Source organism: Sceloporus occidentalis, unplaced genomic scaffold (genome assembly GCF_023333645.1).
Source record: "Sceloporus occidentalis isolate IW3139 unplaced genomic scaffold, rSceOcc1.0.p SCAF_32, whole genome shotgun sequence".
NCBI lineage: Eukaryota > Metazoa > Chordata > Lepidosauria > Squamata > Phrynosomatidae > Sceloporus > Sceloporus occidentalis.
In genome coordinates, this window is record NW_028317012.1 from 6,362,001 (window position 1) to 6,377,033 (window position 15,033).

Here is a 15,033-nt window from a genome sequence, read left to right on the forward strand (position 1 = left end):
TCTAAAGAAAAAAAAATATTGTACTGATCTTTGACCAAGAAAATAAAAAGTAAGCCTTAAAACGTCATTGCTCCAAATGCTGTATCCTCACAAGCAAAGTAGCCGAACGCCTACACAACTGCATTCTCTCAACATATTGCTATATCTATGTGAAAAACGCCATGATTTTTTTTTTTTTTTTTTTTTTAAATGGTGTTTTTAAAGGTATAGATTTGGTAAAACAGGTCTTTAAAAATGAAACCTTCCGAAAGGAACAAAAAGAAAATTAAATCACATAAAATAGAAGTGAGCCATTTAAACACAGCCCAGCCCAGTCCAGTCAGCAATATGTGGTTTTGCCCTACATCACCGGTCCATCATGCTCAAAATCATCTCCGGGGTCTCCATGAGATCTCCATTTGGTGCATCCACTGAAGGAGCTGGGACAGCTGCTTCCACCCCTGCCTCTGCATCATGGTCAGACTCTTTCTTGACTTGGACAATGATGTTCTCAATTTCTCCTGTACTCTGATCCTCCACTTGAATCACAGCTGAAGCTAAAAGCAAAGCCATAAGTATAAATAAGTACCGTCCTGCGAAGCAAGGAAATTTTAGTAGTTTTGCTGTAGTTTACCCCAAAAGCCATCTCTATGCAACTCTAGTTTTGGGGGGGGTAAGCCATTTATAAATGACTAATTTAAAAGTGATAGCTCACCATCTTTCAGTAGTACAGTAACCCTTTCACTAGGAGGATTTTTTTTTTTTTTATAGTACCCTTTGTTGGTTTAATCAAGATTCCCTTTTTCAGAGTTTGACATAACCACATAAATTATATTATCTTTCCCAGAAACCAACAAAACAGTATTTGCTTGATTATAAGAGGACCCCCCAAAATTTGTTTAATTTAGGAAAAAAGCCTGAATATAAGACTACCCTATAAAGAAAAAAGTTACTAGTAAATATTCATTCAAGTATAAACTATTTTTTTTATATTTAATAACTGATTAACCCCTTGATGACAATTGCCGGTCCGGGCACGTCACGGAAAAACATGTCGTTAACGACAAATGACGTGCCAGGACCGTCATTTGTTAAAACTGGTAAAAAAAAAAAAAAAAAAAAAAAGATCCGTGATCGATTTTGTTACCCAAACAGCGTTGCTGTAATGCCTCGACCTCGAGGCATTCAGCAACGCCATGATTGGAATCAGGGGCCATGTCTGGCCGCTCCCCGGGGCGTCAACATCCGCCATACAATGTATGGCGGCGGACGCCCGTTTTAAAAGTGTTTAGGAGGCGATCAACGATCACCTCCTAAACTAAAATGGTGTCGCTGGAATGCCTCAATCAGGAGGCATCCAGCGACACCAAACACTTACCTCTTGATGGACTGTGACCGCTCCAGAGAGCGGTCACAGCCGCCGGTGATCTTCGCCATCAGCAAGATGGCGGCGGCCCGGGAAATAAAATAATAAAGATGAAAAGGTTCGCTAGACGGTCTCCAGACCCTCTAGAGAACTCTGGCTCCACTTGCAGGTTGAATACAGGTACTGCATTCAACAATGCAAGTCAATGGAGCCCAGCTTTCTAATCAGTGTGATTAGAAAAAATAAAATTAATTAGAAAAAAATAGTAAAAAAACAGTAAAATGTAAAAATTATTTCCCTCTGATGTCACTATCAGGGGAACCTTCAAGTTGAAAAAAAAATGTTTTAAAAAAGGCAAAAAAAAATATATATATAAAAAAATATATTTTTGTGAGCAAGTCCTAAAATTAGCACATTGGCTTAAAACAATTCTCGCATGGAAAGAGTTAAAATACTGGCATATTAAATGCCCATGGGGCCGGATTCAACAATGTCCCAATTAACACGGGGGGGGGGGGGGGGGGGGGATGGGATGGCCACACATCTAATTTCCAATTAGAAAAATCCACACGTACCAAATGTGGCCTTTTAGTTCCCCCCCAAAAATGACAAACCCATGCATGTGGGGTATCACTGTACTCAGGAGATGTTGCTGAACACATATTGGGGTGTCGTGTGACAGCGGCATATACCAGGAGCTGTAAATTCATACATAAAGTAGGTGTGTGGGAAAAATACACACACAAAAATACTACTGCAAACTTTGAAAAAATGCTGGTGGTAAAATGTATGCATGCAAAGAGTTAAAATACCAGCATTTAAAATACCCTATGGTGTCTAGTTTTCAAACATATATGGTTTTGTTGGACACACTGAAATGGCCCGGCTCAAAGATGTACCAAATAGGGCATGGGCAGTGGATCCCCAAATGCCAAAGTTCAACATTGAAAAATGTGCATGCCCCAAATGTGGCCCTTTTGCCCCCAAACAGCCAGGCAAAATCATTCATGTGGCGTATCACTGCGCTCATGAGATGTTGCTAAACACATATTGGGGTGTTTTATGATAGTGACATATACGAGAACCTGTTTATTCATACCTAAAGTAAAATGTGTGTGAAAAAACAAATGCAAAAAAAAATGACTACCATAAAGTTTGACAAAGGCTGATGGTAGAATTAGTGCTTGGAAAGGGTTAAAATACTAGCATTTGGAATACCCTGGGCTGTCTAGTTTTCAAAAATATATGACTTGATCGGGTAAATTGTATTGGCCGGCTTCAAAGATACCCAAAATGGCACATGGGGGGAAGAATTACCAGATTTGGAAAAAAATGGCTTTGAAATAGCAAAACGCTACCTGTACTTTTTGCCCCATAATATGTAGAAAAAAGCAAAAAAAACAAAAACATTGAGTATTTCTAAACTCAGGACAAATAGTAGAATCTATTTAGCAGTTTTTTTCATTACCTTTTATAGATGAGTAAAAGATTTTTCAACTAAAAGTTAGAATTTTTCAAAATTTTTCACCATATTTTACACTTTTTTTAATAGTAAATAATATGATACAATCAAAACAATGTCATCTAAAGAAAGCCCTTCTTGTCCTGAAAAAAAACATCTAATGTGTGTGGGTTCAGTAAACAGGAAAGAAGAAAATTACAACTAAACACGAGCAGCGCAGAAATGTTAAAACGGCCATTGTCACGAAGGGTACAAAAAGTAAAATCAGCCTTTGTCACGAAGGGGTTAAGTAAAATGCATTTTTTGTTTTTATTTCCTCTTACTTGCCAACCTGCCCCCAGTTATGCACATCTGCCCCCCAGATATGCCTTATACCCCCTATATGCTACTCTGCCTCCCTGATACTCCTTAACCCCTATATGCTACTCTGCCTCCAGAAAGCCCTTTAAAGCTTCTTCAGATTCTAGTCAGGACTAACTAGGTTACTCCTAAACATCTTTTTTTTTTGAGCCACAGAGATGGACTTGCTTGTGTGCTTCGGATGTTTTTTTGAGATCTTTATCCTACTTCACTTTGCAAGACAGGTTCTATTTAACTGCTGCAGTCCTGCCTATGGGCGTCTATGGAAATTGAACCCAGTTATCAATTAAATTTGGTTAATTGAGAAACTAAAGAATTACTTTCTTCACACAGGGCCAGTTAAGCAATATAGCTTTTTTCCTTCCATATGCGAAAACATTTAAAAAGCGCATTTTGAGTTTACTCGGGTTATCCATCTCTAATATTTAAATTGGTTCAATATTCTGAAACATTAAGATATGCAAAACAAAAACAACAAAAAAAACAAAACACATACGTTGCTTTGCTTGACTTGCTTTGCCAGATGGTCGTCCACGGCGTCTCTTTGCTGGAGGGGGAACCGGAGTCAGTGGTTGCTCTGGCTCCTGTTCACCTTCTATCTCAACTGGTGTCTCCTCATCATCCTCATCATCATCCTCTTCCTCGTCATCAAGTTCTGGTTCTGCATTGTCTTCTAAAATAACAGATGAACTTAAATTAAGCAGGAGATATACTTTTATTACACTTTATCACAGGCGAAACCAGACAATCAGATCGGAGAATGATTGGTTAGAAATGATTCTACAGCCCACCCAACGCTCAGTTTCAGATCATGGAATGAAGCAGCGTTGTGGTTCCACAAAGGTGTATAAACCCTCTGTAGTTCAAAAGGTTGGACTACAATATTTCAATAATGGATAAGTGTGCATGGATAAATCTTGCCTTCTCATTAAACACATATCTGTACTGAATGCTATTGTTAAGTTTGTCAGACTAGTTTCCATCAATTTTGTTTATTCCTATTTTGCAAAACTGAAATAAGCTTACCGCTATCAGTAGATCCCTCTTTTTTAGAGCGCATCTTTCTTTTACGCCCACGCTTTGCCTTTTTGTGAACGATTTCACCGTCCCCACCGTTTTCTCCATCAGTACCATCAGGACCAGTGCAATTGTCAGCATGACGTGACATAGTATTCTGTGGAGTAAACAATTATGAGGTATTATAGTAAGAAACCAAAAGAACACACGCATATACTATCTGTGCATGAGAATTTCTCTCAAAGAAGCATAAAACAGACCCAGACCACCTCCCACAGAGACTTTTAGTAGGCAATATTAATTCCTGTAAGTAGCGTTCTGGCATCCTCCAAACTCAGGATTGTCCATCTAGTAAAGATCATTAAGTGTAATTAATTACTTCAGTGAAGGCGTTTCCACTGCTATAGAGTCCAGCCGCAGCGTGCTTCTCACCCCTCCAGCCGCGGCTTGGCATTGCACAGTGATCTTTGGCTTGGGTGCATCTAGCCAAAACACAATTTCATGAAGCTCCCAACAGTGCTTGTGCTGACACTGAGTCCAGAGACAGTTTGGAACTTTTTAGCAATTTTTACACGCTACGGGCTTCATCACCGCTTGGAGCATGCATGGTCTACAGAATGGTGGCTCAGCTGTTGCTGCTTTTGTGAAGTTGTAATTAAGGTGGACCAGGGCAGAAATGTCAAAGACTGACTGGCAAATGTGGTATTCTAAAGTCACTGAGTCCTTAAGATCCATTTTACCGCTAATGTTTGTCTATGGAGCTGGCATGCCTATGTGATTTTTTTTTTGACATCTGTTAGCAATGGGTATGCACACAATGGGTAGTGTACATTATTACTGGTCTAGAAGAGATCTGTACACAGTTTGGCAAGTGTAATATTCACAAAGAATTCACACATTCAAAGATTATATTTAGTAGACTTGTGAGTTTTCGTGCCGAGTCTTGCCGTTCTGCCCATCTGTCTGTATAACGAACGAAGGCAACATTGGTTAAAGAAACGGAAAACGAATTCTCACAATACAGATGAATGGGATTTTTTAAAACAAAGATTGCAGACGAATTTCAATTTATACAAAGACGGCAACTGATTAGGTTTGTCGAATATGAATATTTAGCCACTGTAGGTTAGAAAACACTTTTAGGACACTAACTTACTCTGCGAGTAAACGTTTTCCCACACTTCGAGCAAACAAAGGCTGCAGGGACAAAACTGGGATCGTGGTATCTTTTGAAGTGCATGTCAAGGAGCTGTTTCTGCCGGAACGTTTTATCACAATGACTACAGGCATAAGGCTTTTCACCAGTATGGGTCCGTTTATGCATTATCATATGGCGCTCCTATAAAAAAAATTTAAAGAAATATTTGCATATTAGAAGCATTCAGTCAAGCTTAAAGCCAATATACTTAGAGCTTTAATATAGATTAACCTTTAATTAAAAAGGTAATATAACTACACTTTATTTTCTTACCTGTCTGCAGGCATATTCACATTGGTCACACTTAAATCTCTTCTCATTTTTATGAGACTTCTGGTGTTGGATCAGGGCATATCGTTCATGGAATACAGTGTCACAATAGCGGCACTTCTTGCCTTGCTCAATATACGAATGCTGTTTTCGCAAATGGACCCCTGAATTTAAAGATATTTATACACACATATTTGTTAAAAAGGTACACATACCTGGCCGATGGATACAGAGTCAAGTCAATTAATTCAGACTTCAAAAGTGTTAGCATGGTACAATTCTGGAGATTAGGCATCCAGTAGAAAGTTTTACAGAATTACGTTTTTATTAAAAAATATGTAAAAATGTACTAAACATCAACAAGCCAGGAAAATACGCACCCAAGTCGCTCTTGCGTGCAATAACTGTGTCACAGTGAGGACAATGAAATTTAGCCACATTTTCTGTATGCTTCTGTAAAATATGCATTTTCATGGTCCCACTTTGGGTAAAGCGAGCATGACAGATGTAGCATTCATATGGTTTTTCACCTGTAAGAAACAAAAAACTGTTAATGCTTTTCCTGCTGGTAGGTGCTACCATCCAAGGTATACATTTTAAGACTGACTGACAACACTGGCCATAAAGTTAAATAACCCAACAGTATTTCTAATTTGAAAAAACAATTTTAAGCGGTTCAAGTCTTATTTTTAGACTTGTTTCCTTTTGCTATAACCAGGTGGTGGATTCCCCATTTTGCATGGCTGGGCCATAGAAACCATACAGCATATGAACACTTACGGTATAAATTCCAATTAAAAGCCATGGAGCAAGTCCAATAAAATATATTATACCTCTTATTAACTAGTCCATCTGAAGAATGAGTACCTGTTCTGGTACTGAAACCTGGGAGGGGGCTCAGTGCCACTCTTCAATATTAAGATGCGATAAGGAAAGTTTAAAAAAAAAAAAGTTTGCCCTAGCTTTGTACTATCAGCCTAAGGTATCTGGTTCAGTGTATGCCACATTTTACTACATACAGCTTTTCTGCAACAAAATCTGACAGACACCCCACAGGAAACAAACACTGACCTGAATGGGTGCGCATATGTCTCTTCAGTTTGTAAGTATCCCTGCTAGCGTAACTGCACAAGCTGCATTGGAAGGGACGTTCCCCAGTGTGGGAGCGAATGTGCCGTTTAAGTTTGCTGACCTGAAATGGTACATGCATTAAAATAAGTTTAAAAAAAAAAAAAAAAAAAAAAAAAGAAGTATTAAGACACCTTGGTCCTGAAGGTGTTAAAGGCAAACCATCCATTACATGATACAATAGAAAAAAAATCTTAAACAAGCCCCTAAAAGGCTTAAATAGTCCAAATACACTCACTGGCCACTTTATTAGGTACACCTGTTCAATTGCTTGTTAACACAAATAGCTAATCAGCCAATCACATGGCAGCAACTCAATGCATTTAGGCATGTAGACACGGTCAAGACAATTTGCTGAAGTTCAAACTGAGCATCAGAATGAGGAAGAAAGGGGATTTAAGTAACTTTGAATGTGGCATGGTTGTTGGTGCCAGACAGAGTGGTCTGAGTATTTCAGAAACTGCTGATCTACTGGGATTTTCACGCATAACCATCTCTAGGGTTTACAGAGAATGGTCCGAAAAAGAAAATATCCAGTGAGCGGCAGTTATGTGGATGAAAATGCCTTGATGTCAGAGGAGAATGGGCAGACTGGTTCAAGATGACAGAAAGGCAACAGTAACAATTCCAGTTGCTTCATTCAGATGGCAGGGTGACACTTCGGTATAAACATGTAGGGCTGCAACTAACGATTTTAATAATCGATTAGTCGGCCGATTATTTTTTCGATTAATCGGATAAAAAAAAATGCAATTTTTTCTCAATTTAAAATAATGTAATAAAAAAAACCGTACAATTTACACTTTCATCTCTTTATTACAATGGCCTCTCTATTCACCTTCTTATTTTACTGACATAATAAGAGCTACAAGAACCCAAACAGTGTTTCTCAAACTAGGTCTTAATACAAAGTTATTAGTAAATATTAATTTGTTAACTTTTTCATATTTAATAAAAACTGAGAAAAAAGCCTTGTTTAAATTCTTTTACCAAACTGCCCCTGGTTATGCACATCTGGCCCCCAGCTTGCCACTCTACCCCCATATATGCCTTATACCTCTTATATGCCAAATTCCACTGTGCCCCCTGATATGCCTTATACTCCTTATATGCAACTGAGCCCCCTGATATACCTTTTACCCCCAGATATGTCTTATGCCCCCCTGATATGCCTAATATCGTTATATGCCTTATACCCCCTATATGCCCTGAAATTCATAATACCCCCCCATACACCACTATAACTCACCCATACACCACTCTGCCTCCTTCCCCCTCCCAGACTCCACTCTGCCTCCTCCCAGAAACGGAGGTTCACAAGACACCAGGGAGCCGGGTAGAGAGGCAGAGTGGCGTATGGGAGGGGGAGGAGCCAGAGTGGTGTATGGGAGGGTGGACAGACAGCCTCCGTTACTGCCCTTCACTTACGCTGAGGCTTCTATGAGCTGCAGTGAAAGTGCTTGTCAGCAACTGACCCAGGTAGAGAGGCAGACTGGTGTATGGGGGGGGGGGGGGAGTCAGAGGGGTTTATGGGATCCACCCTCCCCATACACCACTCTGGCTCCTCCCCCTCCCATACGCCACTCTGCCTCTCTACCCGGCTCCCTGGTGTCTTGTGAACCTCCGTTGCTGACAGGAGGCAGAGTGGAGTATGGGAGGGGGGAGGAGTCAGAGGGGTGTATGGTGGGGGGAGACTGAAGTGAGAGACCGGCCGACAGCGAGGGGTCCGCTGCAGCGTTGCGGGGGATCTGGATTCTAGTGTTATAATCCGATCTCTGTTTGAGGTCGGATTATATAAAGGAGAGGAGTTTTTCAGAGCATTTGCTCTGAAAAAAACCTTATAATCGATAAAAATTGATTCGATTAATCGATAATGAAAATCGTTGACGAGGGAGAGACTGTCCCTCCTTTGCAATATCTGTTCACCCCAAAGGTGTTAAATTGGGTTGAGGTCAGAGCTATGTGCAGGCCACTCAAGTTCTTCCACACCAAACTTATCCAACCATGTGTTCCCACAAAGTTGAAAACATAGCATTGTACAAAATTTCTTGGTGTGCTGAAGTACCAAGATTTTCCTATATTGGAAGAGGCCTAGGCTGAACAACAATTTCAATAATTAAGAGGAGTCTCAACACTTTTGCCCATACGGTGGTACACACAGCAAGGTACATAAAAACATGGTTGGATGAGTTTGGTGTGAAAGAACTTGACTGGACTGCACATAGCCCTGACCTGAACACATTGGGATGAACTGGAACGGAGATTGCAAGCTAGGCTTTCTTGGCCACGCCCCAGACGCCTCAAACAGCAATAATATGGCATTCCTCTGGGTGCTACAACACGATAGGACTCATTTCCCATCCAAACATAGAATTGAAACAAACGAGCGGGTTGACATCCAGGAGGAAGCAGATATGAAGGCAACCATCGTGATAAACTCAAAAGCTTTATTCATGTCCTTAGGCAGCAGCTGTCTGCAGGGGCAGGCCTCACACTTCTTGTCCAGCATTAGTGACTGACCTTACAATGCTCTACTGGATGGATGGGCAAAGATTCCAACACAAGCACTCCAAAATCATGTGGAAAGTCTTCCCAGAAGATTGAAAGCTCTTATAGCGGCAAAGGGGACACCAATTACATATTACATATTAATGCCACTATTTAGCATATGATGTCATAAAAGTATCTGTTGGTGTAATGAACTTTTGTCCATATAGTGTTTAATATATAGAGTGAGCTCCCAGTTCCATTAGGTGCAACGCTGAATCATAGATGTCTGTGCCAAAACTGTTAATTTACATAACAGTAGGGATGCAAAATGATAGATTAGTTGCAATTAACTCCTATTGCAAACCGGATTTGTCAATTAAAAAAATAGTTGAAATAGCTCAAACTTCAAGTAGCTTGGGCATCATTGGACCTTCCAACAAGAAAAACGTCCCAAGCATTCATCAACTGCCACCAAGGATTGGTTTGCAGAAGTAGTCCTGGAAGATTCTACAGTGGCCATCAGTCAGCTAACGAACTCCAAATCCCAGCAGAGATTTTCTATGAAGGCGGCAATTGCAGCATGCAAACCCAAGAATATTACTGAACTGCAGGCCATTGCGCACGAGGAGATTCCTCAGGAACACTGGCAGAAACTGGCATCAGGCTAAGCATCTCAGTTCCAGCAGGTCAGAAAAGCAAAAGGGTGCTCTAGTAAGTACTAAAGATGCTTGCCATTAAGGGGTTGATTGAGACTGGAGAAGTCATGAGTTGCATTTTAAGTTAAACTTGGTAAAACCTCTTGAAGCGTCAATTGTGTTTGATTTGTTCTTTGCAACCAACTGAAAGTCTAAGTTTTGACAATAAACCTGATTTGCCACAGGGGTTGAATATTTTTGATTGCAACTGTATATCTCAGTTCACAGTGGTATGTCCCAATTTTGCACTTACCTCAACACTGGCATAATCGCACATTGAGCACTTAAAAGGTTTCTCATGTGTATGTTTGTAACGGCGATGTCTGACCAACTCCCCACTGGTTACAAAGGCCATATCACAGTCAGGGCATTTGTGAGGCCTAGTACCTGTAATAAAACCAAACAACAACTTTTAACCTGTTCGCAAACCCATGCATTGGTTAGTCTGTTAGTTTGGGGGGCTTAAAGGCCACATTTTGGAAATGTGCATTTTTGGCTTCAGAATTTTGACATCTAGTCAGCCTTTGACCATATCTTACATGGGACATCTTCGAAAGGTGCCAATTCAGTTTACCCTGACCAAACCACATACTTTTAAGAGACACCACAGAGTATTTTAAATGCACATATTTTAAGCCTTTTCATAAACTAATTCTACTAGCAGCTTTTGCAGTAGGTTTCTTTTGCATCCCCTGCCCCCTACATTGTACTTTAGGTAGGAATTTACAGCTCATGATATATGCCACTGTCAAACACCCCAATATGTGTTCAGCAACATCTGAGTACAGTGATATCACTCATGCATGGGTGTGTCGGTTGTTTGAGGTCTAAATGGACACAAACTCAGTTTTCTAAATTGGAATTTTGATGTGATCATTCTGTCTCCATGCCCTATTTGGGACATATATGAACCCGGCCAATTCAATTTACCCAATCAAACCACACATTTAAATTCCCAAGGTATTTTAAACACCAATACTTTAACCCTTTCCATGCACTACTTGTACCACCAGCTTTCCTCAAACTTAGTGCGGTAGTAATTTTTTTTTGCATTTTCTTTCCCCAACGCACATAGTACTTCAGGAATACATTTACATGCCATATTTGAGGCATCTTTGAAGTTTCAATTTACACCATCACATCATGTATTTATGAAAACTAGACACTAAGGTATTTCAAATGCTATTTAACCCTTTCCATGCCATGCCAGGAACTTAGTGGTCTTTTTACAATTTAATTTTACAGATTTTACATTTTTTTATTTTTTTTTTACCGATCGCAGCGATTAGTGAGCTGGGCTACGTAGCCATGCATGGTTGGCAGCACTACCTATAGTCAACCTGCAAGCTCTTAGCAGGGTCTGTAGAGAGGTTAATCTGACTCCCTAGAAATCGAATCATGGATTCATGATTTGGCAATTAAGTTTATCTATGTACTAAATGTGCCCACTAGGAGTATCGATTTGGGGAGAAATTATGGGATTACATTCTTAAATAAATCCTTTATATAATACAGAATACTAGAAAGCCTATTTTAAAGAGATTAACCAAAGCTAAAAAAAAATATTTTTTTTTTATCCTGCATCGAAATCCACTACGGACCCATGCACATACACTATATAAAAAAAAAAACTGGAAGGGTTGTAGACCATCCCGAAAAAACATAATAGCCACTTAAATTGTGTGGACAACATGGAGATTGGAAAAAGAAAAAAGAAAAAAAAAAAAGGGGGGGGGGGCAACAAAACACACCCCACCACTAGGGATTCACCGATATATGGGTAGCCAAAATATATCGGCTGAAAAGGGCATTATCGGCAAACTGCCGAAATAGAAAAAACACAGCCGACAAAAATCGTCCGCAGGGGCCAGGCTGCTTACCTGAGCGTTGCTAGCACAGTGCGCGAGCAGTGTCTATTGTACAGGCCAGGAAAAGCAGGAACACAGCGGAGTCACGTGAATGCACGTCACATGTCTCTGCTGCGTTCCTTCTTCCCCTGGGGGCGGGGCAAGAGAAGTTCGTACAGAGGGAAGTAGCAAGGCCACTGCATAAGTCTGCGAGTAAGATCTTCAGTTCAGGTAAGGGGGTGGGGAGAGGATGTATGATTAAGGGAATGAATATATTTGAGTGAGTGTGTTAGCATGGATGTGGAAGTGTCTGTGTGTGTGTGGGGGGGAGGGGAGAATAGCATGGCATAATCACTCTTACCATGCCCAGGTTCCAGCATGTACTGGCTGCCTGGGCATGATAGGAGTGTGATTGATCAGAGTGCGATTTCACACTCCTATCATACTAAGTCAGCCAGTACATGCTGGAAACTGGATATGCCTCGGCATGATAGGAGCGTGATTGCAGAGAGATATAGATAGAGAGATATAGATAGAGAGATATAGATAGAGAGATATAGATAGAGAGATAGAGAGATGTTATTGCATTTAATTTTCCCCAATTTTGGTGTGTTACTTTTATTAAAAGTGTGTTTTTTGTTGGGGGGGGGGGGGGGGTCATCTTTGGCCAAGTGAATCTTGAATTTTCGGTTTCGGTCCAGAATTTTCATTTCAGTGCATCCCTACCCACCACCACTGAGCACTGGGCTCCATGTGGTGGAAGATATATGTTGATGGCTGGAATAGTAGATTTGACTTCATAAACCTAGGAAAATAACACACCAAACACCTCCAGTATGAGGTGAATAGTGGATCATAAAGACACTAGCTAATTTTTCTGTAAGAAGGACTGGTTTAACTATGGATTACAGTGCCAAGCAAACACATACAGAAAAGGCTGTAAATGATCTGAAAGTCTCTTTAGTAAACAAACCCCAAAGCCTGTATGGTGCAGTAGGAACACAAAATTAAGATAGCTCTCATAGTATACACCCAAGGTGTTTTTTGTTTTTTTTACTACACACATATATTGCTTGTAAAGACCACTACATTCAGGTATTATTTTGGATGCAGAGCTGTAAATGTTTCTCACAGTAATTGTTACACACACACACACACACTTGTTTAATATCCCATTGCATGGTTTAATAGAGTAAATAAACCTATTTACTTGAAAGATAAGCAGTCAATAAAAACACTGACCTGTATGAGTATTGAGGTGGTTCCTAAGCAAAGTAACTGTTCTGAATGCCCTGCCACACAGATGGCATTTGTGAGGCCGTTCATCTGTATGACTTTTCATGTGACGGTCCAGATTAGAACGTCTGGGGCAAGTGTAACTACACAGCTCACACTGGAATGTCTTCTTCACACCTGCAATTTAATATTAAATTATATAAACAAGATATAAAACAGGATAAAAAGAAAAATACATATTGCTGTATTATGTCCTATGTTGTAATCTCAGCTGGTGAAATTGGAAAACAAAACAGCAAGCAGAACAGTACGTTGAGCTTTGAACCTCAGACGTTTATATATATATTTTTGATTTTTAAATGAAGTAACTGAGGACATACCATTCACAGCAGCAGTGACCCAGCATATCTAGATACACATAAAAGCTACTGCACTACAGAGAAGTGTCAATCATGTTGAATGTGTATTTAGGCAAACATGGATTGCACCTGTGCGTCAGGGTTACACACCCAGCGTGACCAAGACTTTACACACTGACAACAGAGATTCGGTAGTGTTCTAAATAAAATAGCACGAAATGTCCTACATATATACAGCTCAATAAAAACCAAAAAAAAAAAACACATACCTTTCTTTTTTATTTTTGTTGGCTTTGGAGGTTTCATATTTCCAACCACTTTTTCTGCATTAACATCTGAGAGTAATCCCTCCTGCTGCTCCTCTTCAAAGTCGTAAACTGAAACATCAACATCTTTTCCTTCTTCTGTGTATCGCAATTTACTCTTCTTGGTTTTTTTTGTCTTTTTGACTGGGGGTACATAATCCGGGTCTTTCTGCCAGCCAGTCTCTTCTTGGGGCTGTAGCTCTGTTTGTTCTAGTGTTTCCACTTCACCATTAGCACCAACCTTAACAACCTGAAAACCCTCTGGAAGGGGCAATGTGTGACAGATCATCGGCTCACCTTCTTGAAGGCCCTCTTTAGAGACCTCATTTTCATAAGCTGCTTGGAGTTCACCAACTGAAGCAGTGGCTACAGGAACCGCTACTGGAACTTGAACAAGCTGAAGCTCCCCCAAATTGATGGGTTGCTCTTCCATATTCACAACTTGTAGTGTAATAATCTGTGTATCATCCACAGTGGCATCTCCTTCTTGAGAGACTACACCTTCCATTACCTCTGTCTTCATTTGCAAGAGCGTAGGATCAAGCTGCTCCATCATCACCATCTGAACGTTGCTATTTACATCATGAGGCACTTCACTTACTTCTGCCTGGGTCTGGACGACAACACAACCATCATCATCTGTACAACCTTCTCGACGTCTTTGATAGGTTTTGGTTTCTTTTCGCTTCATGAAAGTCTCAGAGTCCTCCATTATGGCCTCTGCCATTTCGTTTTCCATTTTCACAAGCTGAAATCACAAAATGATTGTTAACAGAAGCATTTGTCATTAACCAGACATATATACTTGGAAAGTCATGTATAAAGCTTAAAGTGTACCAGTGATTTTTTTTTATTTTTTTTAAATATTAACTGTCACCTATATGTTGTGATGGCAGAACCGCCCAAATACTTTTTAAAATATTAGTCCCTATATGGCCCCTTTAGCATTCTATCATTTTACCACTTAGATTAGGGGGAGCTAAATATGTACAGCTTGGAGGAAAGAGTTTACATTTTTAAAGTTTATTTTAAAGGAGAAATATTAGAGGTTATAATTTAAAGCTAGAGGGTCAGGGGCTTAAATGAAATTTAAAGGAAGTTTTACTTTACAGAGAATAAAGTAGATTAATGCAACAGCCGTCCGTTAGAAGAGTCAGGGAACTATAGATGGCATAGTCATATGGCTATCCTGATTTGAAGACAAGACCAAGGACTTAAGATGCATGTCTTCATACGAGGAAAAATAAATAGGCATTCAAGAAGGGCTAAAGGGTTCTTGTCTGCCGTAAAGTTCAAAATGTATCCGAGTCTTTATGCAGAC

At 40.0% G+C, this 15,033-nt stretch overlaps 1 protein-coding gene across 4 annotated transcripts; it reads right to left on the reverse strand.

The window, feature by feature from the left end:
- Positions 1-345: 345 nt before the first annotated feature.
- On the reverse strand, positions 346-14,451 carry LOC149298594 (transcriptional repressor CTCF-like). 4 transcript variants are annotated; one of them, XM_089487358.1, is made up of 10 exons: positions 13,677-14,451; positions 13,055-13,225; positions 10,219-10,352; positions 6,724-6,844; positions 6,033-6,182; positions 5,656-5,816; positions 5,341-5,523; positions 4,194-4,341; positions 3,658-3,837; positions 346-530 (listed from the first exon to the last, which is right to left on the reverse strand). In XM_089487358.1, exons 1-10 carry the CDS (start codon positions 14,449-14,451, stop codon positions 346-348), a joined length of 2,208 nt encoding a protein of 735 aa, XP_089343484.1. The 4 variants fall into 4 exon arrangements, with proteins under 4 accessions (XP_089343484.1, XP_089343482.1, XP_089343483.1 ...); XM_089487356.1 differs by having other exon boundaries at positions 346-536; XM_089487357.1 differs by having other exon boundaries at positions 346-536; positions 3,664-3,840.
- Positions 14,452-15,033: the final 582 nt, after the last annotated feature.